At 48.1% G+C, this 26,022-nt stretch overlaps 1 protein-coding gene across 2 annotated transcripts in view; it reads right to left on the bottom strand.

Moving 5' to 3' along the window:
- The window catches only part of CSPP1 (centrosome and spindle pole associated protein 1), a 976,424-nt gene that overhangs the window by 42,544 nt on the left and 907,858 nt on the right, over positions 1 to 26,022 (bottom strand). For both annotated transcript variants that reach the window (XM_069220290.1, XM_069220291.1), the window contains one exon: positions 21,099 to 21,205. In XM_069220290.1, coding sequence (XP_069076391.1) covers positions 21,099 to 21,205 — 107 coding nt within the window. The remainder of the gene's footprint in view (positions 1 to 21,098; positions 21,206 to 26,022) is intronic.

Below are 26,022 nucleotides of genomic sequence, written 5' to 3'. Positions count from 1 at the left end.
CAAAGGCCCCTCAACCGAACCCCTTGGGCCCGAAGGCACCTTATCGGGGTTGGACCGCCTACAGATGAGGCTCATAGCCTCATAAAATTCTTTAAGTTGGGTGGGGGTCGCTCTGGCTCCGGGAAACTCGGGGAAGCGTAGAGCCGACCCAGACAAAGGCTCCGCAGACGGAGGCCTTGAGCGTCAACGCTCTTCCTGTGTCGCATCAGCCGAGCGGCGGGGCAAAGTGGGAGAGCGATGGGATCTGTTTGAATTCTTCTTCTTACCTGGACCTGAGGATTTTGAAGAAGACGAGTGGTGATGGCTCCACGAATGGTCTTGAGACTGAGACTTACGTGGAGTCGCGTGCCGGGCCGCCAATAGCTTTAGGGACCACTCCCTCAAAGCCTTCGGGTGCATGGCTCCCACTCAAAGCACGACTTTGGGTCGTGGTCGCCCTCGAGAGACAGTCAAACCCGATGAGGATCTGTCACTCACACAGACAGTCCTCGCATGGCTTGAATCCGGTCATCGGGGACATCCTTGACTCACCAAATATCTCACTGGAAAACTTGACAAAACGGTCGAATTCGGTCAATAACAGACTAGGGTAGCTCTTCTCCAGATCAGAGCGTGGTGCGGAAAGAAAAGAACTGACGTCACTGAGCGAAGGCGGCGTCTATATACTACTCCTGACGTCATCACGGCGACTACGACGCCAACGACACCCGGGGAGTCGACAGACGCCCCCTAGAAAAATCTCCAGATCCAGTCTGATGCCTGGGGGAAATTCTAAGGTAAGGAATCTGCTACTAGAAGTCTCTATCAGATATATCCTATCTATCAGGTCATTGGCCTTAAATGAGATGGAGCTATGTCCAAAGTTTTCGGACACAGTGGAGGTCTGTCACCAGCCAGTCCCAGTGGAGGAGCAGGGCTACATGGAGGGTCCTCAGCAGGGATTTCGACTACCCTGTGAGAGTCTGAAAAGGTCTGGGAGACTTGCCTTTTAAATGCCTTTAGGATTTTTTTTGTGGTGTCTCCTCCGCTTGGTGAACGAGGAAGATGGAGAATGAGAACGGCGTTGAGAACGTTTCTGGCACCAAAGGTCGTCCTTGAGCCAAGCCCTAAAGAGCTTGGGTTCCCGCTCTTTGGTGGCCAACCACCACAAACAACTTGAATGGGGTCAGTTATTGACATCTGTCTCACAATCCTAACAGGTTTTAAAACCTGATTTCTTAGGTGGAGACATTGGTACTGCTTTCAGTTTGCATTTTATGTAAGGAAAACTGCTCAGAGATAGAAGCTCTGGATCTGCGTTGAAGGGTCAAAAAAAAAAGGGAACTGATGTTGATGCACTGGAGTGGGCGCTTTATGGACTGGGGGACGTCACCTATTATCACTGGCACTGACTGAGTCCAGTCCCCTCTACCAGCAGCATCAAGACTTTGGAGGTTTATGGATCCAGGCTGTCACCTGGGGATAGTTGTACAGGTGAGGAATCTGCATGTAGAAGCATCCATCAGAAATCGTTTTAAAGTTCTCCTTCTGAGGAAAGCATTCAGAAAATGTCCAGAGGTGGAGAAAGGGCTCCATCTTTTTGGGAAAGAGAAAAAAGCAGGAATAGCATTCCAGCCAAATCTCACTCTCTAGTACTAAATGCACAGCCCATTTTCTCCACTTAGCAAGAACTTCCTGCTGCAGAATGCAGGCTTAGTCGAGGTGAAAGAGGAAACAGAGACAATGGGAAAAGCCAAGTCCTGGAACAGAAGGGTGCAGCCTTGCTCAACAATTTGAAAGACCCAATGGTTTGTGGCAATGAATTGCCAGCATGGTAAACAAAAAGACACCCTCCTTTCTGCAGGCTTCACTTCCTTCCTTCAAGGGTGAGTTATAGGATTTTTATGAGCCAAGCAAGGCAGAAAGAGGAAAATAATTGCTACTGTTGTCCTCCAGAGCCTTTAGAGTCGCCACAACTGCTGTAGCTGCAAAACAAACTTGTTAGGCTGCTGTTCTGGGCTGCAAGGGCCAGTGCAACCGAAAGAGAAGGTCTTGAGAAAGTTAACCGACTATGAGGTACTGTTGATGGAACTGGTGATCAAGGTAAGCAAGTTAAAAGCCTGACAATGTCTGAAACACTCCAGTGGCAAGTCAACCTTTTTACAAAGAGGAGAGCTTCGTTACAGGGCATGTTCAAAATATTGGCATGGACTTCACATGAAACACTGGAGTAATACATCCACACATGGCTGCACCGGCTACAGAGGAAACCATGGATCGCACCACTGAATCTACTGCCAGCAGGCCAAAGCAGAAGATCCTTTTGTGTCTTGCACACTGCGCACACCCTCTGGAAAATGGTCACAAAGGTGCTTATAGGAAAGTGCCCTTTTTTGCATGGTTACCTCCTCACTTTTTGCCTGATATTGATGCTGACTTGATACAGCACCAGTCTTCTCTCCCTAACCTGCACCATTGCTCCCACAATTGGCACACAGCTAAGTCCCTTGCAAAAGGTACCAGTGGTAGCAAGGGATTTGGGACCAGGGAGGTTCCATAAGGGCTGCAAACATGTATTGTGCTACCCTAAGGGACCCCTCACCAAGCACATACACACTGCCACTGCAGATTGTGTGTGCGGGTGGGGAGAAAAAGGTAACGTCGATAATGGCCATGCCCACCAACCACTGCCTGTGGCATAGTTAAGTAACCCCTCTTGCAGGCCTTACATCCCCAAGGCAGGGTGCACTATACCACAGGTGAGGGCATAGCTGCATGAGCAATATGCCCCTATATTAAGTCCATTCTTACACATTGTAAGTAAAGTGTGGTCACGTTAAGTACATGGGTTAGGAGTTTGTCATAACGAAATCCACAGCTCCTGAAGACTGGGAAGTTTTGTATCAATATTCTCAGCTCAATAAAACCATACTGATGTCAGTGTTGGAGTTACTGCAAAATGCACAGAGGGTGACCAGTCTGTGCCAGCCTGCCACTAGCAGGCGAGTTTCTGAACCCATGCGGTGAGGGCCTTTGTGCCCTCTGGAGTCAGAAACAAAGCCTGCTCTGGGTGGAGGTGCTTCACACCTCCCCCTTCAGGAACTGTAACACTTGGCGGTGTGCCTCAAAGGCTCAGGCCTCCTGCTACATACAGTGCCTGAGGGCACTCAGCTAGTGGAGATGTCCGCCCCTTGGACAAAGTCCCACTTTTGGCATCGAGCTCAGCAGGAAAATTAGGTAAAACATGGAGGAGTGACCCCTAAGGTGTCCACAGCTGAAGTGCCCCCTTTCCCTGCAGAATCCTTCATCTTTGTTTGGACGACAGGGACCAATAGGGTTAGGAATGTGCCCCACTCCCCAAAAGTTGAGGGCACAGGAAGGCTGTAGCCACCCTCAGGGACAGTAGACACTGGATACTGCCCTTTGACCCCTGTAACACCCCGGTACCCCTAAACCTAGCTCACCAGATTCCTGGTGACCTCAAGAAGAAGGACTGCTAAGCTGACCCCAGCAGAGAAGATTTCAGAAACCAACTGACTTGTCCCCAGCCCTACTGGCCTGTGTAGGAGGCTGGACTGGCTTGTAGTGGGTACCAAGAGGTACTTACACCTTGCACCAGGCCCAGGTATCCCTTATTAGTGTAGAAGGGTGTCTAGCAGCTTAGGCTGATAGAGAAGGTAGCTTAGCAGATAAGCTTAGGCTGAACTTGGAGACGAGTGAAGCTCCTACAGTACCACTTGTGTCACTTGCACAATGTCATAAGAAAACACAATACACAGATATACTAAAAATAAAGGTACTTTATTTTTATGACAATATGCCAAAGTATCTCAGTGAGTACCCTCAGTATGAGGATAGCAAATATACACAAGATATATGTACACAATACCAAAATATGCAGTAATAGCAATAGAAAACAGTGCAAACAATGTATAGTCACAATAGAATGCAATGGGGGCACATAGGGATAGGGGCAACACAAACCAAATACTCTAGAAGTGGAATGCGAACCACGAATGGACCCCAAACCTATGTGACCTTGTAGAGGGTCGCTGGGACTGTAAGAAAACAGTGAGGGTTAGAAAAATAGCCCACCCCAAGACCTTGAAAAGTGGGTGCAAAGTGCACCTAAGTTCCCCAAAGAGCACAGAAGTAGTGATAGGGGAATTCTGCAAGGAAGACCAACACCAGCAATGCAACAACGATGGATTTCCTGACGAAAGTACCTGTGGAACAAGGGGACCAAGTCCAAAAGTCACGATCAAGTCGGGAGTGGGCAGATGCCCAGGAAATGCCAGCTGTGGGTGCAAAGAAGCTGCCACCGGATGGTAGAAGCTGTGGATTCTGCAAGAACGACAAGGGCTAGAAACTTCCCCTTTGGAGGATGGATGTCCCACGTCGTGAAGAGTCGTGCAGAGGTGTTTCTGTGCAGAAAGACCGCAAACAAGCCTTGCTAGCTGCAAGGGTCGCGGTTAGGGTTTTTGGTTGCTGCTGTGGCCCAGGAGGGACCAGGATGTCGCCAATTGCGTGAGGAGACAGAGGGAGCGTCCAGCAAGACAAAGAGCCCACTCAGAAGCAAGCAGCACCCGCAGAAGTGCCGGGACAGGCACTACGAAGTGGAGTGAACCGGAGCTCACCCGAAGTTGCACAAGGGGGTCCCACGAAGCTGGAGGACAACTCAGGAGGTCGTGCAATGCAGGTTAGAGTGCCGGGGACCCAGGCTTGGCTGTGCACAAAGGAAATCCTGGAAGAGTGCACAGGAGCCGGAGTAGCTGCAAAACACGCAGTTCCCAGCAATGCAGTCTAGCGTGGGGAGGCAAGGACTTACCTCCACCAAACTTGGACTGAAGAGTCACTGGACTGTGGGAGTCACTTGGACAGAGTTGCTGAGTTCAAGGGACCTCGCTCATCGTGCTGACAGGAGACCCAGAGGACCGGTGATGCAGTTCTTTGGTGCCTGCGGTTGCAGGGGGAAGATTCCGTCGGAGCTTCTATTGCAGAGAGGAGGCAGACTACCCCCACAGCATGCACCACCAGGAAAACAGTCGAGAAGGCGGCAGGATCAACATTACAAGGTGGCAGTAGTCGTCTTTGCTACTTTGTTGCAGTTTTGCAGGCTTCCAGCGCGGTCAGCAGTCGATTCCTTAGCAGAAGGTGAAGAGAGAGATGCAGAGGAACTCTGATGAGCTCTTGCATTCGTTATCTAAGGAATTCCCAGAAGCAGAGACCCTAAATAGCCAGAAAAGGGAGGTTTGGCTACTTAGGAGAGAGGATGGGCTAGCAACACCTGGAGGAGCCTATCAGAAAGAGTCTCTGACGTCACCTGCTGGCACTGGCCACTCAGAGGAGTCCAGTGTGCCAGCAGCACCTCTGTTTTCAAGATGGCAGAGGGCTGGAGCACACTGGAGGAGCTCTGGGCACCTCCCAGGGGAGTGGTCACTCCCCTTTCCTTTGTCCAGTTTTGCGCCAGAGCAGGGCTGGGGGATCCCTGAACTGGTGTAGACTGGCTTATGCAGAAATGGGCACCATCTGTGCCCATGAAAGCATTTCCAGAGGCTGGGGGAGGCTACTCCTCTCAAGCCCTAACACCTTTTTCCAAAGGGAGAGGGTGTAACACCCTCTCTCTGAGGAAGTCCTTTGTTCTGCCTTCCTGGGCCAAGCCTGGCTAGACCCCAGGAGGGCAGAAACCTGTCTGAGGGGTTGGCAGCAGCAGCAGCTGCAGTGAAACCCCGGGAAAGGCAGTTTGGCAGTACCCGGGTCTGTGCTAGAGACTCGGGGATCATGGAATTGGCATTGGGGTGACAATTCCATGATCTTAGACATGTTACATGGCCATGTTCGGAGTTACCATTGTGACACTATACATATGTCGTGACATATGTATAGTGCACGCGTGTAATGGTGTCCCCGCACTCACAAAGTCCGGGGAATTTGCCCTGAACAATGTGGGAGCACCTTGGCTAGTGCCAGGGTGCCCACACACTAAGTAACTTAGCACCCAACCTTTACCAGGTAAAGGTTAGACATATAGGTAACTTATAAGTTACTTAAGTGCAGTGGTAACTGGCTGTGAAATAACGTGGACATTATTTCACTCAGGCTGCACTGGCAGGCCTGTGTAAGAATTGTCAGATCTCCCTATGGGTGGCACAAGAAATGCTGCAGCCCATAGGGATCTCCTGGAACCCCAATACCCTGGGTACCTCAGTACCATATACTAGGGAATTATAAGGGTGTTCCAGTATGCCACTGTAAATTGGTGAAATTGGTCACTGGCCTGTTAGTGACAATTTGTACAGAGACAGCATAACCACTGAGGTTCTGGTTAGCAGAGCCTCAGTGAGACAGTTAGGCATCACACAGGGAACACATACATATAGGTCACAAACTTATGAGCACTGGGGTCCTGGCTAGCAGGGTCCCAGTGACACATAACAAACATACTGAAAACATAGGGTTTTTACTATGAGCACTGGGCCCTGGCTAGCAGGATCCCAGTGAGACAGCAAAAACACCCTGACATACACTCATAAACAGGCCAAAAGTGGGGGTAACAAGGCTAGAAAGAGGCACTTTCTCACAGCCTGCCTGAAGCTTCAGAAGCCCTGCTATAAGGCAATACATCCTGCAGGACCATCAAATTATTTAAACCCCCAAAAGGACTGCCTGCCTACCAGAGGACCAAGAACTCCTGAGAACGGTGGCCCTGTCCACAAGAAACTCCAAGAAAGACTCCTGAACAGCCCCGGATCCGCAAGTCCTGCCCACTCTGCACTCAACGCCCATGGCCCGTGTCTAGGCAGGCCCACCGGTTCAGAGAAGGTCCCCAGGTGATTTCAACCTTGTGTCCACCCTGGGTTGACCCCTCCTGGCCAACATGACAGCGCCTGAAGCCTAAATCCAGAGGACCCACCTGACCGCAAGAGAACTGGACAAAGATACCAGACACCCAAAGGTACCCCTGTATCCGCAGCCCCCTGGTCTTGGGAAATCCGACTGATGGTCAAGCAAGGTTCAGCAGACGGTCCTCCTCCTTGCCCAGCCTGTGGTTTTCCGGAACCGACCCCTGGACCCAGCTTGCAACATCTTTTCGTCCCCCCAGGCTCCCTCTGTTGAAAAGCATTGGGAGCCCATGCTGCATTTGCACCTGCCCGATTTAGTATATACAGAGCCAGCTTCCTACAATGCTCAAGGAGGTTCAAAATGAGCAGTTGTGCCACTTTCCGAAGAATATGGAAGCAACGGGCCAGATGGCAAAACACATTCATGGAATGAATGGCAAAGCTTCCTGAATAGAGGACCTTCTTCCCAATAATCTCAATCCTTTTCTACTCTTTATTGTGGTAAAGGAAAAAGAGTCATGGGTCTGTTTTGAGGAAGACTGACTAAACCAGGGGTCACCAACCTTTTCTGTAGTGAGAGCTACTTCTGCTCAAGACAAGTCCGCCAGAGCTACTATCAAATTTTTATCTGTAAACTAGTGACAACATGTGTTAACATTACACTAAGGCCACCGTAAATGGGATTATCGGTAGTGAGCACCCAAATATTCCAGTGAGTTTACCAGCAGAACATTTTATCAATAGGAAATGCCTTCGCCTGACTAATGAAGGAATATTCAAATCTGCCCATGCTCTCTGGCACAAAGGAAATACCCACAGCAATAAATCCCCCCAATTTAGTTTGAATTATCATTCACCTCTCAACTTTAAACATGTTGTGGAATTGCAATATTTTTCCTTCGTCGGGCAGAGAACATGGCGGCCGGCTAGCGCGTGGGCTGCGGGAGGATCCTAGACCCGATGCGGACTTAATTTTTTTAAACAAGGGAAAAACAACGTGCAGGGTAACGCGCTGTCTTTGGGAACCCCAGTAGACCTTTTTTTTCTTACCGGAGGTTGGTGGAGCGGTCGAGGTGGAGGGAGTTTGGCGTGGAGCAAGCCTGGACAGGGCGGCGCCGGCTCTGTGGTCCCAGGCTGCCTGGGAGCACCAGCGTGGTAGGGAGGCAGTAATTAGGATCCCCCTCCGGGGAAAAGGGCAGCAGAGGCAGCACAAGTCGCGGTGCTTCCCTAGAGGTGGGTGATCTATTAAGAACCTCACTTCCCTGGTTGGAGAAGGAGACTGGCAGGAAACGTAATGCGCCCCCCCCCCAATTGTAGGATTGCTCCTCTTGGGGGCATGCATGAAGGAATAGAGTTTATAAAATCTAACTACATCAGTATGCATGGCCCTAGGGGGGCGAGCAAAAAGACAGGAAGTACAGCAGGAGGGGCGACAGGAGTAAGTAAACAGAACCCAAAACCCTCTTGCCGCTCCTGAGAGAGTAAACTATACCCTAAGGAGGAAGAGCTGAATATTGGGGGAAATTTTTCGGAACAAGAAACTTATATCAGGCGAAACGACAGAAGGAGTGGGAAGGTCGTCCCGAGTTTAAAAGGAGGAACTTTACTGAATAAAGAGCGCAGAATTACCCCCTCTTTAAAAACTTACTTCAGAGTCGTTCCCAGTACCCTAAGTATGGAGGGGAGTGAACCTGGACAAGGGGCAGTTTTGGGAGATGGGGCAACCCAAATTGGGCGAATTCAGTGTGACCCGAATATGTTTCAAGTGTTGGAGGAGCTGCATGGGAGTGAGTTGGATATCTCGGGCCCCCCAGGAGGAGAAGGAGCGGTAGTCCACTGCACTAATGGCGTGCACAAAGATGGAGTACAGGTATCAGACATAAATGACGAACCAGGGCCTAGAGGGGTCACTCAGCAGCTTGGTTTGGCCCTGGGGCACCAGCAGGTGGACCAGGGATGTGGGCCCCCCCTGAGAATTCCTCCCCGGGGTACAGAAGGGCGTCAGTGGGGGTCGGCAGGGGAGCCCTTGAAACAATCTATAACAGGAATGTTGACAGCACTCTCCCTGGAGGTCAGGGCTGGTTTCGAGACTTCGAATGCTAACCAGAAGGAGATAAGAGGTCTGTGTGAGACTCTTGGCGAAAAAATAGATGAATTGGCAGGTAGGACAGCTACCCTGGAGGAGGAAGTTGGAGATTTAAGGACGGCGTTGGAAAAAAGCAAGGTGGAAATACAGAGTTTAAGAGCAGGAGATGAAAGTGTCTTATTGAAACTGGAATCCCTAGAGAATAACCAGAGAAGGAACAATTTGAGATTCTTAAAGGTACCAGAAGGTATGGAGGGGGGGGACCTGAAAGGGTTCATAGTTCGTCTGATTAAACAAGAAGTACAGATTATAGATATTCAAAGGGTGCACAGGGACCCGTCTCGGAGATTGCCCAATAAGGATAAGCCCAGGAGAATCCTGGTTTGCTTTCAGACGTATGCAATTAAGGAGCGTATTTTGTCTGCCGCATTAAGAAAGGGATTGCTAACTGTGGAAGGTACGAAGTTCGAGATTAGGTCGGACTTATCAAGTGTGACCTTAAATAAGCAGTGGGAATTGGGGAGAAGAATTGAGGTTTTAAAGGGGCTTGGTGCTACCGCCCAATTAAAATTCCCAGCCACTCTGAAGGTAATGGCGAGTAACAAAATGTATAACTTTAGAGACAGTAAAGAGGTTGATGAGTTGATAAAGACCTTGGAAAAAAAAGACTAAGGTGGGGGGTGAGAGTTTTCCTTTTCCCTTTTGTTCACAATAAAGTATACAGGTTTGGGGACCCTCCCGAGGCGTTTTTCGCCTAGATTAGGAATTGGGAGGGTTCTCCAAGGGTGTAGGGGGAGGGGATATAGGTGGGGGTTAGATCAGGGGTGGAGGGTGATGGGGGGCGGCTAATCACAGGGTGTGGAGCATGGGGGGATAAAAAAATCAAAAAATATGTCCTCATTCAGTAGTTTTTTTTTGTGTGGTTTGGACGATGGGTGAGAATGAGCTGAGACTTTTGTCCTGGAATATCAATGGTCTCCGGGTAGTAAAGAGGCAAAAAAGATTGCTGCAATACTTTCGGGATGTACAAGTTAATGTGTTGGTTTTGCAGGAAACACATCTGTCTAATGAAGAATGCATTAAGGTGTTTAGATCATGTAGTTGGGTCCAGCAGATTTCGAGTACTACTCAGGCCGGTGGAAGTAAAGGGGTGGCTATCATAATCAAAAAACATCCTAGGATTTCCTTTCAGGGTGGATCAGTTGATAAGGCGGGTAGGTGGGTTATCGGAAAATTGGTAGCGTTTGATTCAACATTTACTTTGGTGGCTTATTATGGGCCTAATAAAGATGACCCTGCACCTTTGGAGGATCTATTTCGGCAGCTGATCCAATTTCCAGACCCAGTAATATGGATGGGCGACTTTAATGTCATGATGAGTTATCAATTTGATAGATCCTCTGGAAGTAGATCGACATTTAATCATAAGATGCGCTCCCGGCTATTAACTATGATGTCGCAGTTGGGGTTACATGATGTATGGAGAGAAAGGATGGGGTTAAAACGGGGATACACATACAATAACAAAAAATATAGGCATCAATCAAGAATCAATTATGCTTTGGTAGATGGGAGGATAAGAGATCGGGTAGGGGAAATAGCTCATGTTGGTGTTCACCTATCGGATCACTCTGCAGTTAGTTTGAGTATTCGGTTAAAAGGTAGGATTGCCCAGGACAGGTGGACGTTAGATAGAACTCTGTTGCTAGATAAGAGCATAGTTGCAGGATTAAGAGCAGATGTGGAGGAGTTTTTTGAGTTTAATGTGGGGTCATCGTCACTTGATATGGTGTGGGATGCTTTTAAAGCTTTCCTAAGAGGTAGACTGATAAGGGCGGCCTGGGTTAAAAGGAAAGAGTATAAGGACGAAATCAGTCGGTTGGAAGGGTGTATACAACAAGTGGAGCAGGAACTGGTAGATCTAGCTCCTGAAGAAGAGGGAAAAATGGGGAAGCTTGCGGAATTACATCAAAAGTTAAGGTATGAAATCCTAGCAGTGCTGGACAGAAGGATTAAGGCGAGGGGTGAGGCAAATAGATCTGCCCACTATGAGTATGGCGAGAATTGTGGGAAATTGTTGGCCTGGAAAATAAGGACAAATTTAGGTAGGAATAATGTAGTTTGGATTCTGGACAAAGAGTCAGGTCTTGTTTCTAATAGTAACGATGAGATCAGGGAGATCTTTCGAAACCACTTTAAGGAGCTGTACACAGAAGACTTAGAAGGGTCTATAGAGAAAGTTAAAGAATGGCTGAGGGACCTGGATTTAGTGGCCCTGGAGGAGCAGGATAATAAAGTTTTGAATGATCTTATTGGGCAAGGAGAAGTGGAGCAGTGTATACAGGCAGGGAAGTCGGCGAAAGCTCCCAGGCCAGATGGGTTACCTTTTGAGGTTTATAAAGTTCTAGGAAGTAATATAGCAAAATTCCTAACTGAGTTGTGTAAGAACATCTTGTTGGAGGGGGGTGTATGTCCCGCTACCTGGAAGGAGGCCATTATTCCTCGGATTTTAAAACCTGGGAAGGACCCAAAAAGTTGTGATTCGTACAGGCCGATCTCCTTATTAAATTGTGATTATAAAATATTTACAAAAGTTCTGGCAAGGAGATTGGGGGGAGTCTTAGGTAAATTGATACATGAAGATCAGAAAGGTTTTATTAAGGGGAGATACATGCAAGAGCTGACTCAGTCCCTGATAGGCTCCATAGATCTGGATAAAGTAGATAAGGAGCCTTTGGCCTTATTTATGATTGATGCCACAAAAGCGTTTGATAGAGTTAACTGGGTCTATTTGGCCGTCCTCTGTGAGGTTCTTAATTTGGGAGAGAAATTTACTAGGGCATTGCGGATAATATATCATAATGCAGAGGCAAAAATCTTGGTCAACGGTATTTTAACGCGTCCCTTTAAAATTGGGAGGGAGACGAGACAGGGTTGTCCTTTATCTCCACTGTTATTTAACATATATATTGAACCCTTAGCTTGCAAGATTAGAAGAGAACAGAGGATAACCCCGTTTCGGGGTGGGGGTTGGAGTAGGAAAATTGCTTTGTATGCGGATGATCTGTTGGTGTATGCAGCGAATCTCTACCGGTTTTGGAAGATCTGATAAGGGAATTTGGGGAAATTGCCGGATATGCGGTTAATAAGGAAAAGACTGAAATTATGACCTGGAATATGCGAGAGGAGAGTGTGCTAATTAAGAAGCAATTGAAATATTTGGGTGTCGTGATTACACAAGATATAGAAAAAATAGCAGAGGTTAATTTTTTAAGAGTTATGTAAGATGTCACCAAATTAATGAAGAGTTGGGGCAGTCTACCTCTTACTATTTATGGGAGGGTTAATTTAGTAAAGATGGCGATACTACCAAAAGTATTATTTACTTTCAATGCGGTCCCGTTGAAATATAAGAAAGAATGGTTGGGTGAATTACAAGGTAGAATCAGTACTTTTATTTGGGATTCCAAAGGTGTGCGAATTGCATGGAAGAAATTGAGACGGAGGAAGGAGAAGGGTGGGTTAGCTCTGCCGGACCTTCAGTATTATGACTGGGCGGTTTTCATTAAGAACATGAGAGGGGCATTGAATGTGTTGAACATTTCAGATCTGGGGCAGGTTCTTAAAGCTATGATGGAAGATGATTATGATATACAGTCAGGGTTCCTTTATAAATTAGGAGATCCAAAATGTTTTAAGAAGGTGAGGTTTAAAGTATTGCAAGACTCTGCTAATATCTGGTATGATCTAAGGAGGGCTACCAAGCTACCGTTTTATAGTAAATATGCACCTCTCTGGGATGCTCCGGGCTCACCAGAATGGACAAGAGACACTTTGGCTAAACCTCTGAAGGAGGCTGGGCTGGTGCAATGGGGAAAGATTTGTACTGATGGGGTGTTACTCTCCTATGAGGATCTGAATATAATGGTAGATGGACTCCTTTCTAAATTTAAATATCTGCAAATATGGAGTTGGTTGAAGAGTGTCAAGGAAAAGGTGGGTGGCTCCAATGAATTGGAAGAACTACTATTTCAAGACTCAGTGGGAAAGAGAGAAGTAGCAAAATGGTATTGGACATTATTGGAAACTGTGGATGGAGAATTCCACTTGCCAGAGGAGATCTGGGGAGGATGCTTGCCTAGAGTACAGATAAGAGATTTATGGCAAGTATCTATTACTCTATAGTATGCTACAGTTAAATCTGCCTGTTTAAGACAAAACCATCTGTTCTCCATTCACAGAGCCTTCTGGTCCCCCGAGAAACTGTCTAAATTGACGGAAGGCAGCCCGGTTACCTGCAAAAAGTGTGGCAAGGATCGAGCAAGTGATATCCATATGTTTTGGGAATGTCCCCAGCTCAGTCTGTTCTGGAAAGAGGTTGGTGAGATAGTGAATAGAATTTTACCCCTAGAGTATCAGGTAAGCCCCTCTTTAGTTATATTTGGATGTCAATTGGGCTCCAGGAATGAAACAAAAAATGATGCTAAATTGCTCTTCTATATGACGTTGTTAGCAAGGCGGGAGATATGTCAGAAATGGATAAGTGCTTCTCCCCCGACGGTGATAGAGTGGAAGGATTTGCTAATATATAATTTAATTTTGGATGCAAGAGATAAAGAATCAAATAAGAAGTACAAATTTTGGGACCCACTGAGAAATTGGTTGGAATCGTAAGAATGAGGTATTGTCCTGTGATTATGTCAAGGCAGGTGCCGGCAGCTCTAAAGGTGGGCCGGTGAGGCTCTGCTAATCAGAGATACGGGTTGTCCTGGACAAGTGTGTCTAGGGGGAGATTAGTGGTTACTTGAATTGACCTCCTTCATCGAGAGGCTGGACAAGTGAATGAGGACAAAAAAAAAACAAAAATAATCCTTCGGCAGCACATCATTTTCTGAAAATACACTTTTTTTCTACTAAATACCACTTTCTATTTTGGGCAAACAAACTCAATTTTCCAGACTAAAACTCTTTTAAAAAAACAAAAATTTTTGCCTTTAAAATATCAGTTAATTTCTAAGAAATACACAGTGCTTGAATATCAGTTCATAATTTTATTTTTGAGTACTCATGTACACATTGCTTCGAATGGCCAGGTATTACAATCATATGCCATGTATGGTCACAATAGCACCAAGGATGCCTGTATTATGCCAGTAACACCCACCATTATGCCAGGACCGCCACTGAGTCAAGGCCAAACAGCATAAGGGCCAGTGTGACCACCATAATTCAGCCTTTGCCATGATTATGCAAGGATTAGCCACCATTTGCCAGGGGATGCTCATAGTAGGCCAATCATGCTCCTAATAAATCAACAATGGCAGCTTCTATGCAAGACGTAGACCAAGAGTGCTCAAGATTGTCAAGGATTACCATTATTATGCCATAACTGACACAATTCTGCCAGAATACAACCGTTATGATGGTGGGGTAGCATACCCATTTTCACACATGGTGTACATACCAGGAAGTGATAGCGTTTATCAGGAAATCACACGTAAGCGAATGCAGATGATTACTTTTCTCTCCTCTAAATCATACCCTGCTCTCCACAGCTCTTGGGGTGAATATACACCCAACTAACACATTTTAATTCTAGCTCCTGGAGCTTCCCTTCACTTTTGTGGGTCACCACTGGTCACTGCTTGGGCTACTGCTGCCACCCTTCTTTTACGGTCTTTGTTATTATGTAGCTAGATTGAGATTGGATACATGTGGTGAAGTAACAGACCCAAAAAGGCCAACACAATGTTTGTTTGAGTGTTAGCATAATGTCATGCCATTCGTCTGTCTGGCTGTCACTCTAAGCGGCTTAACAGAGATTCTCTGGATGCAATACTGGGCTTGACTTCAACTCAGAGCTATTTTGAGGGTACTGGAGAGCTACCAGTAGCTCCCAGGCTACTCGTTGGAGACCCATTGTAAAGAAATGCCTTCCTTGGCATGGTTACCCCCTGACTTTTTGCCTTTTGTTGATGCCAGTTATAACTGAAAGTGTGCTGGGACCCTGCTAACCAGGCCCCAGCACCAGTGTTCTTTCCCTAAACTATACCTTCGTTCCCACAATTGGCACAGTTAAGTCCCTTGTAAATGGTACCCCAGGTACCAAGGGCCCTGTTGCCGGGGAAGGTCTCTAAGGCTGCAGCATGTCTCATGCCACCCCTCACTCAGCGCATGCACACTGCCTCACAGCTTGTGTGTGCTGGTGGGGAGAAAATGACACAGTCGACATGGCACTCCCCTCAGAGTGCCATGCCCTTAACCCACTGCCTGTGGCATGGGTAAGTCACCCCTCAAGCAGGCCTTACAGCCCTAAGGCAGGGTGCACTATACCACAGGTGAGGGCATATGTGCATGAGCACTATGCCCCTACAATGTCTAAGCAAAACCTGAGACATTGTAAGTGCAGGGTAGCCATAAAGAGTATATGGTCTTGGAGTTTGTCAAACACAAACTCCACAGTTCCATAATGGCTATACTGAAATCTGGGAAGTTTTGTATCAAACTTCTCAGCACAATAAATGCACACTGATGCCAGGGTGGGATTTATTGTAAAATACACCCAGAGAAGATGCCCCCTGAATACAAGTTCGACTCCTAGAGCACGGCTGACCAGTTTCTGCCAGCTTGCTACAACCAGACAAGTTTCTGGCCACATGGGGTGAGTGCCTTTGTCACTCTGTGGCAAGGAACAAAGCCTGCACTGGGGGGAGGTGCTTCCAACCTCCCCCCTGCACGAACTGTAACACCTGGCGGTGAGCCTCAAAGGCTTATGCCTTTTGTTACAGCACCCAGGGCATCCCAGCTAGTGGAGATGCCCGCCCTTCTGGCACGGCCCCCACTTTTAGCGGCAAGGCAGGAGAGGATAATGAGAAAAACAAGGAGGCATCACCCACCAGTCAGGACAGCCCCTAAGGTGTCCTGAGCTGAGGTGACCCCTGCCTTTAGAAATCCTCCATCTTGAGTTTGGAGGATTCCCCCAATAGGATTAGGGATGTGTAAGGAAATGCCTCCTTGGCATAGTTACCCCCTAACTTTTGGCCTTTGCTGATGCTAAGTTATGATTTGAAAGTGTGCTGGGACCCTGCTAACCAGGCCCCAGCAACAGTGTTCTTTCTATAAACTGTACCTTTGTCTCCACAATTGGCACAACCCTGGCACTCAGGTAAGTCCCTTGTAACTGGTACCCCTGGTACCAAGGGCCCTGATGCCAGGGAATGTCTCTGAGGGCTGCAGCTTGTCTTATGCCACCCTGGGGACCTCTCAATCAGCACATGCACACTGCCTCTCAGCTTGTGTGTGCTGGTGGGGAGAAAATTACTAAGTCAACATGGCACTCCCCTCAGAGTGCCATGCCAACCGCACACTGCCTGTGGCATAGGTAAGTCACCCCTCTAGCAGGCCTTACAGCCTTAAGGCAGGGTGCACTATACCAGAGGCGAGGGCATATGTGCATGAGCACTATGCCCCTACAGTGTCTAAGCAAAACCTTAGACATTGTAAGTGCAGGGTAGCCATAAGAGTATATGGTCTGGCAGTTTGTCAAACACGAACTCCACAGTTCCATAATGGCTACACTGAAAACTGGGTAGTTTGGTATCAAATTTCTCAGCACAATAAATGCACACTGATGACAGTGTGCAATTTATTGTAACATACACCCAGAGGGCATCTTAGAGATGCCCCCTGAATACCTACCCGACTTCTAGTGTAGGCTAACCAGTTTTTGCCAGCCTGCCACACACCAGACATGTTGCTGGCCACATGGGGAGAGTGCCTTTGTCACTCTGTGGCCAGGAACAAAGCCTGTACTGGGTGGAGGTGCTTCTCACCTCCCCCTGCAGGAACTTTAACACCTGGCGGTGAGCCTCAAAGGTTCATCTCTTTTGTTACAGCACCCCAGGGCATCCCAGCTAGTGGAGATGCCTGCCCCTTGGGCACTGCCCCCACTTTTGGCGGCAAGGCTGGAGGAGATAATGAGAAAAACAAGGAGAAGTCACCCACCAGTCAGGACAGCGCCTAAGGTGTCCTGAGCTGAGGTGACCCCTGCCTTGAGAAATCATCCATCTTGAGTTTGGAGGATTCCCCCAATAGGATTAGGGATGTGCCCCCCTCCCCACAGGGAGGAAACACAAAGAGGGTGTAGCCACCCTCAAGGACAGTAGCCATTGGCTACTCCCCTCCCAGACCTAAACACACCCCTAAATTCAGTATTTAGGTGCTCCCCAGATCCCAGGAAATCAGATTCCTGCAACCTGAAGAAACAAGAAGGACTGCTGACCTACAAGCCTGCAGAGAAAGAGGAAGGCGACAACCGCTTTGGCCCCAGCCCTACCGGCCTGTCTCCTTCTTCGAAAACCTGCTCCAGCGACACATCCGACAGGGACCAGCAACCTCTGAAGCCTCAGAGGACTGCCCTGGACTAAAGGACCAAGAAACTCCAGTGAACAGCGGCCCTCTTCAAAACCAGCTACTTCTTTGCAACAAAGAAGCAACTTCCAAAGACTTCACTTTTCCCGCCAGAAGTGTGAGACTTCCCACGCCCAGATGCCCCCGGCCCGAGATCCAGAGAACAAACACCTCAGGGAGGACTCCCTGGCAACTGCAAGCCCCTGAGTAACCAGAGACGACCCCCCTAAGCCCAACAGCGACGCCTGCAGAGAGAATCCAGAGGCTCCCCCTAACCGCGACTGCCTGTAACAAGGGACCCGCCATCTGGAACCAACACTGCACCCGCAGCCCCCTGGACCTGAAGGAACCGAACTTCGACGCAGGAGTGACCCCCAGGCGACCCTCTGCCTAGCCCAGGTGGTGGCTGACCCGAGAAGCCCCACCCCGTGCCTGCCTGCACCGCTAAAGTGACCCCCCGGGACCCTCCATTGTTTCCTACCTGAAACCCGACGCCTGCTTTGCACACTGCACCCGGCCGCTGAGGGTGTGTTTTGTGTGCCTACTTGTGTCCACCCCAGTGCTCTACAAAACCCCCCCCGGTCTGCCCCCCGAGGACGCAGGTACTTGCCTGCTGGCAGACTGGAACCGGAGCACCCCTGTTCTCCATAGGCGCCTATGTGTTTTGGGCACTTCTTTGACCTCTGCACCTGACCGGACCTGAGCTGCTGGTGTGATAACTTTGGGGTAGCCTTGAACCCCCAACGGTGGGCTGCTTATGCTCAAGAACTGAGAGTTGTAAGTGTTTTACTTACCTCTTAATCTAACCTTTACTTACCTCCCCCAGGAATTGTTGATTTTTGCACTGTGTCCACTTTGAAAATAGCTTATTGCCATTATTACAAAGACTGTACATGATATTGTTTTCATTCAAAGTTCATTCAAAGTTCCTAAAGTATCTAAGTAAAGTACTTTACATTTAGAGTGTTTAATGTAAATCTTGAACCTGTGGTTCTTAAAATAAACTAAGAAAAGATATTTTTCAATATAAAAAACTATTGGGCTGGAGTAAGTCTTTGAGTGTGTGTTCCTCGTTTACTGCCTGTGTGTGTACAACAAATGCTTAACACTACCCTCTGATAAGCCTACTGCTCGACCACACTACGACAAAATAGAGCATTATAATTATCTACTTTTGCCACTATCTTACCTCCAAGGGGAACCCTTGGACTCTGTGCACAGTATTTCTTATTTTGAAATATTATATACAGAGCCAACTTCCTACAGGATCTGCCCCACTCCCCTCAGGGAGGAGGCACAAAGAGGGTGTAGCCACCCTCCAGGATAGTAGCCATTGGCTACTGCCCTCCTGACCTAAACACACCCCTAAATTTAGTACTTAGGGGCGACCCAGAACCCAGGAAATCACATTCCTGCAACCTACACAGAGAAGGAGGACTGCTGACCTGAAAGCCCCGCAGAGACGATGGAAACAACAACTGACTTGGTCCCAGCCCTCCCGGCCTGTCTCCAGACTCAAAGAACCTGCACAGCGACGCATCCGACAGGGACCAGCGACCTCTGAGGACTCAGAGGACTGCCCTGAACCCGAAGGACCAAGAAACTCTTGAGAACAGCGGCACTGTTGAACAACAGCAACATCTTTGCAACAAAGAAGCAACTTTTAAAGAACTCAGTCTTCCCGCCGGATGCGTGAGACTTCACACACTGCACCCGATGCCCCGGGCTCGAGCTCCAGAGAACTAACACTGCAGAAAGGACTCCCAGGCGACTGCGACCTTGTGAGTAACCTGAGACGACCCCCCTGCACCCCCACAGCGATGCCTGCAGAGAGAATCCAGAGGATCCCCCTGACCGCAACTGCCTGGTAACAGAACCCTACCCCTGGACCAAGCACTGCACCCGTAGCCCCCAGGACCGAAAGGAACCAATTTCCAGTGCAGGAGTGACCAGCAGGCGGCCCTCTTCCTAGCCCAGTCAGTGGCTGGCCCGAGAAGCCCCCCTGTGCCCTGCCTGCATCGCCTAGGTAACCCCCGGTCCCTCCATTTCTTTCAATAGCAAACCCGACACCAACTTTGCACACTGGACTCAGCCGCCCCTGTGCCGCTGAGAGTGTGTTTTGTGTGCAGGTTTGTGTCCCCCCGTGCTCTACAAAACCCCCCTGGTCTGCTCCCCGAGGATGCAGGTACTCCAGAAGACCGGAACTGGAGCACCCCTGTTCTCCCTAGGCGCCTATGTGTTTTGGGCCCTCCTTTGACCTCTGCACCTGACTGGCCCTGTGTTGCTGGTGCGGTGACTTTGGGGTTGCTTTGAACCCCAACGATGTGCTGCCTATGCACAGGAGACTGACTGTGTAAGTGCTTTACTTACCTGCAAAAAAGAACCAAATTTACCTCCCCCAGGAACTGTTGATTTTTACACCGTATCCACTTTTAAAATAGCTTATTGCCATTTTAACCTATACTGTGTGTACTACTTCTTTAATTCAAAGTCCCTTACTTACCTGTGTGGAGTAGCATGCATTTAAGTATTTACTTCAAATCTTGAATCTCGTGGTTCTAAAATAAATTAAGAAAATATATTTTCCTATATAAAAACTATTGGCCTGGAGTTAAGTCTGAGTGTGTGTTCCTCATTTATTGCCTGTGTGTGTACAACAAATGTAAAACACTACCCTCTGATAAGCCTACTGCTCGACCACACTACCACAAAATAGAGCATTAGTATTATCTAATTTTGCCACTATCAACCTCCAAGGGGAACCCTCAGACTCTGTGCACACTATCTCTCACTTTGACTTAGTATATACAGAGCCAACTTCCTACACCCCTGAACTGAACAGACTCACTGGAGAAGAGTAAGCTGTCAAAAACTTTCAGACCCCAGCAGCAACCTCACAGTTCACCACAGGAGCAGAAGCTGGTTTGCACTAAGTGACCAAAATCAGACTCATCATCACAAAGAGCAATAGCTCTATCACATAGGATTCTAACTGCAGGATTTCTGCAAAGATGAGAAGGAATGAGAGCACAAAGCTGAACATCCTCTCTTGTGCTCCTTCTTGTGTCTCTTCCTCAACATACTACTAAGTGGCGTGCTTCAACAGTTTCTTGGTCGGTGAAAGCTGGAAAAAGGACTAGCATATGGACCAGGGATGGACAACATTTCTCTCAGGCCTATGCCACAAAGAGTTTCATCTCATACACCTTGATAGCCTTAGACTGCAAGAGGACAAGATTCTCACACTAACTACAGTTGTGCTTCTGCTCCATGCACCACATGGACAGGTGGTGTGTGCATCCAGAAACAAGATTTGCTTGTGGCAGGATCAACCTGGTGTAAACCCTGAACTTCTTAGGAAAGACTTTGTAAAAAGATAATTTTTTGAAGGAAATGTTCTGGAGAGACCAACTTTGGATCTATGTCAAATGGTGTAGGGAAAAAAGTAATCGGAATCAGTTTGCCAAGGTGCTGCCTAATACGACTGATGTCACATCTGGGTGCATCCAGAACTGAAGCGCCACTTACTGGTGCAGGAGTGTTATTCCAGTCTGGTGACTGAAGGAGATTCAAAAATTGAGGAATTTGCAGGGAGAAGTATCAATCAGAAAACCTTTACTATAATATCTGAAAGTAAGCATACACAATTATATGCAATGGGGCAAAGAAAAAAGTAACTGAAAATAATATACCTAACAAACACAGGCAAAAGAAAACAGAGACGGAAAAGAGAGATAACTTTCAAAGTAGCAAATACTGCAGTAAACGTCATATATACATACATCATTGCCAAATATTCTTTTGTTTCGCCTTCTCTCCCTGGCAGATGTTTGCAGCTGAGAACTTCTGTAAGACTCTGCTAACACAGGGAAAGCTTCTCCATTTTCACCTAAATCATTTTCAGTTAGAGAAAAAGGCTTTAATTTGTTATACATAACAAAAACATCAAATAAACATGGCTCATGTTCCATTTCATTGAGCATGCAACACTGTGTGAAACACTACATCTGCAATCTGCAAAGTACTAAACTTATGAGGAAGCATTTTTTCAGCACTATTTATTTCATTCATAGAAAGAAAAGAAATGAGTTTGATCAGAAAGAGGGTAAAGGTGTATAACAATTCAGACATTAAAAGATCTATCCAAGTGCTGGCCTGTTACCCAGTGGAACTGACAGACAAAGTTAACTTTACTAGGGTGTGCCAAGAAACACCAACAAGCTTTAGGAGAGAGCCAGAGGGTTTCAAACCTCCACATTTTAAGGTTTTTTTCCTATTACACTTATGAGGATTAAGTGATGTCACTGCTTTTGGTTCCCTTATCTTGACGAGGATCACTCATTGACTCAGTGGTGACAGAGGGTCTAAGACCTCATAATCAGATGCTGGAAATGAAAACAAACATAACCAAGAGGCTCAAGGGGCTAACTGCTGTCAAATGGTTGGCAAGGGACCTCGAAATGAAGCCAGTGAGATGTTTTGGACTGTTTCATTTAAATCAGGGTCTGTCATTAAAAAAAAAAAGATACAAAACATTTTGAAATCTTTTTTGGGAGATATTAATAATTTCCTAAATTAACTAAACTTAAACACTTTTACTTGCATCTTGAAAATGATAAGAAAAAATCACTATAATATAATGAACTACTGCTGGAATAAGCAAAAAGGAACTTTAAATGCCGAACTATAGCTGCAAATTTAGGAAAATCCAGAGCAGTCTTAATTTCAAATCATTCAAGTAGAAAACTGAATCTAGGAGAAGGCAGGGATCGAGGGTTCTCATCAGCATGTAAATAAGTACACTGGGAAATACTGGGGCATGTAGCATGATGAACAAGTTACTTACCTTCGGTAAAATCCTATCTGGTAAAGACAATATCTAGTTGCATGCTCCTTACATTTGAATTCCCCCCAGGCGTCAGACTGGATCTGGAGAATTTTGTGAGCAGTACACCTGCGCACCATCAGGTGGCATCGATCAGCTTCACATCTGTTGCTGTCTACGCATGAGACATCACAGTTCCTATATAGGTACCAAATCTGTGCGCTGTCAGTTTTTTTCAAGACTTTCTACCCAAAAGTGGAAAGCCATAGAGAAACTGACTACTAGAGAGTCAAAACTAAAACTGAAACATGAGACCCTGCCCTTAAAATCAGTTTGCAGGGTGGAGAGGATGGCTAGGTAGGTAAGGAATCTGCAACTAGATATTGTCTCTACTGGATAAGGCGTTACCAACGGTAAGTAGCTTGTTCATCTGATAGAGAGATCTAGTTGCAGAATCCTCACCTTTGAATAGATACCCAAGCAATACTATCGCCCGGACGTGGGTCTGCGAACCAAGTTCATACTAGAAGTCCTGCAAGACCAAACGGGCAAAGTGCTCATACCTACGGACTACACTGTCTAGGCAGTAGTATTTGGTAAATGTGTGCAGAATTGCCCACATTGCTGCCTGGCAGATGTCAAGGGCAGGAAATCTGTGGGGTAATGCAGTGGTCGCAGCTTTAGCTCAGGTAAAATCAGCACACAAACTCTCAGGGGATGGCTTTTTGACCATGGTGTAGCAGATCTTAATACAGAGAATGACCCATTTGGAGATGGTCCACATCTGCACTGTCAGACCTTTCTTCGCACCCACATAACCCACAAAGAGTTGAATATCCACCTGGAACTCTGTTGTACAATCAAGGTATAACACCAATGCTCTTTCTGGGTCCAGGTGGCAGAGTCTCTCATCTTCCTCATAAGGATGTGAGTGTGCGTAAAAAGTATGCAAGGTGATGGATTGGCATACATGAAAGAGCTTAACCACTTTTGGCAGAAGGGAAGCCCTAATGCGAAGCACCACTTTATCACCATATATGGAAAGGTAGGGCGGCTTAGATGACAATGCCTGCAGCTCACTCACCCTGTGAACAGATGTAATGGTCACAAGGAAGGCTGTTTTCAAAGTGAAAAGCCTGACAGGACAATTGTGGAAAGGCCCAAAAAGAGCAAAACCAAATATCAAACCAAATTCAGATCCCATTGGGACATAATGAATGGGATGGAGGAAAAATATATGTAGGACTTTTGAGGAACATTTGTTGATCAGGCAAGCTAAAAAAAAGCAGAAAAAGCTGACAACCTTCATGAGTGCCCATAGCAGAGCCCTGCTGGGCCAGGGAAGGGCTAAACAACATAACTTCAGTGAGAGGGGCAGAAAGGAGGGTCAACAGACTTGTCTGTGCACCATGCCACAAATTTCTTCCAAAGACAGGCGTATACTGTTTTGGTGAAGGGTCGCCTGGCTGCCAACATTATGTTACAGACTTTAGGAGGAAGGTCAAAAGCTGTCAACTTGCTGCTGAATCTCCACGAAAGAAAGCAGAGAGTGGACAGGTTGTGTACAGAATCCTCCCCTGCTGCTGTGACAGAAGATCCTCCCAATAGGGCAGTCTGATCGGAGGACAATGGACATGCTCAGCAGCTCAGGATATCAGATTCACATGTTGGAATTATGCAACTCCACCAATTCCAGTGCTAGTTGCATGATCCACTGCACTTTGGGTGTTCTTTAGAGGATTCACCTAGCTCTGCCTGTGCAGCCTTATGGCGTCTGGCTGCCAGCCCTCACTGCTGCCGACCTCAGACAGTGTTCTGCCCTTCTGCTGATGAAGTTAGCTCAAGCAGAGGAAGGCAGAACAAAGGATTTCCTGCAAGGGAGAGGTGTGACCTCTCCCTTTGAATTAAGTGTCTCTGGGTTGGGGTGGGGTGGCCTCTGAGCGCCACCGGTCTGCTTTGAAGGGCACATTTGGTGCCGTCTTTGCATAATCCGGTTTGCACCAGTTCAGGAACCTCCGGTTCCCACTCCGGCGCGAAACCCCACAAAGGATAGGTGAGTGACCACCCCCATGTCTAGCTCTTCACTTAGGGAGGTGCACAGAGCTCTGCCAGGTGGCCAGTTGATTCTGCCATCTTTAAAAGAGTGACCAACCCCCTTTTCTTGTTAATTAAAGGCTCCACCGAGGGTGGGCCCTCAGATTTGTTGTGCAAGACTCTTCAAGGAACTCTCTGCAAGACATCATCTGCTCCTGGCCTGTTGGTATGCCTTTGGAACTGAAACAACTGTACCCAGATGGGAGGGCTCCCATTGCAACATTGTTTCTTCAGCTCCTGCAAGACTTCTGCAACATCTGTGGCTGTGCATCCTCCAGGGTCACAAGGACTCTGCCTACTTCCAGGAAGCAAGAAGGAATCTCCCTTGGAGTGAAGGAATTACTCCCCTGCATCTGCAGGCTCCTCAAGACGACAACAACCGGCTAGTGTATCCTGGTGTCCCACGGACAATGTACAGGCTTTGCTCACAGCTGGTGGCTCTGTTGTCCTTTCTGGGTCAAACTTGTTTTCTGATCAACTTGGGAGACGGTGGGCGTGGCCATGGAGCTGAACATGGCGCACGCTTAGTCGTTCGGCTCCGGATGGGCCGACAGCAAACTTTGTGCCAGACGCGCCAGACCGGGCAATCCCTCATCGGGGGCGGACGCGGCGATCCAAACGAGCGAGTGGAACCGCTGGGACGCGGCCGCGCCCCCAGGCGCGGACTTTCGTCGGAGTCGAGCCGTCCGGCGCTGGTGGAGACCTGCGGCCACGCCATTTAACAGAAGCCGCGGCCCCAGGTGAAGACACGGGCCGCGCTCGGAACCGGGTGGGTGGCCAGCGTGCATCGGCGGCGGAGGCGCTCGGGTGCTGCAGCCGCTCTGAGGTGCTAGGGGAGCCTGGAAAACGCACTGGGCCCGGGTGGATCCCGATATTAATAGGGATTCCTGGCCTCTCGGGACCGATGGAGTGGGCATGGCCCAGATCCCTCTGAAAAGCCTGGACATATGAAATGGGGCCTTGGCAACAAACGGAAGACCCAAGGCGACGATATGAATACCACCCGAAGAACTGCTGAGGGGAGTAGTGACCCCTGGTAGCCCCCCTCGGGGGGAGCACGCCTGACTGAGAACCCGCGGTTGAATATCGGATGTGCCAGAACAAAGGGGCTACTGGAGACCCGCGGACACCATTGACTCTCGACTGGAGATACCGGGCGCAACCATAAGAAGCACCAGGGACATAGAGGTGGTACCCAAGAGAGGGTGAGTGCATCGAGTGGGGAGATAATTAAGCCACAGTAGCAGCGTGTGCTTGGCTCCGGCCGACGAGGTGGGGCCCAGCGAAAAAGAAGAGTGCGCGGATGGCCTAGGACGGGAGCAGGCCGCGATCGCTCATGGTTGGCTAACGTAACCCCCCCCCCCACGGGGATCGGGTGCTGGAAATGGCCGGCGGAACGCCTAGGGCTCGCCCTGGAACACCCGGGACCAGTGACTAAGACAGCTGAGGCCTAAGTCAGTGGACAAACCAGAAACAAGCAGCACAAGCGCTTGGACTACGTGCCGGGCCCCCTGGGGCGCCTCGCCCTGCCTGACCAATGCCCCCTAAGGGCAGACATAAGAACAAAGCCATGGACCCCCTGACACCGCCGGGGGACAATGAGACGACCATACAGAACCAGTCACAAATCAAAGTACAAGACACCCTAGACAAGATACTGGGAGCCATTGAGGACACCAAATCAACATTGCAGTGCGACATCAATCAAGTGGCCATAGAGGTGGGCCTCCTGAGAGCTGATCATCATAAATTAGCTGACAGAGTTAAGGAAACGGAAACAATACTGG

Source organism: Pleurodeles waltl, chromosome 2_2 (assembly GCF_031143425.1).
Source record: "Pleurodeles waltl isolate 20211129_DDA chromosome 2_2, aPleWal1.hap1.20221129, whole genome shotgun sequence".
In the NCBI taxonomy this organism is placed as follows: Eukaryota; Metazoa; Chordata; class Amphibia; order Caudata; family Salamandridae; genus Pleurodeles; species Pleurodeles waltl.
The sequence above is the reverse complement of the archived record's forward strand: the minus strand, read 5'-3'. Positions and strand labels throughout refer to the sequence as shown.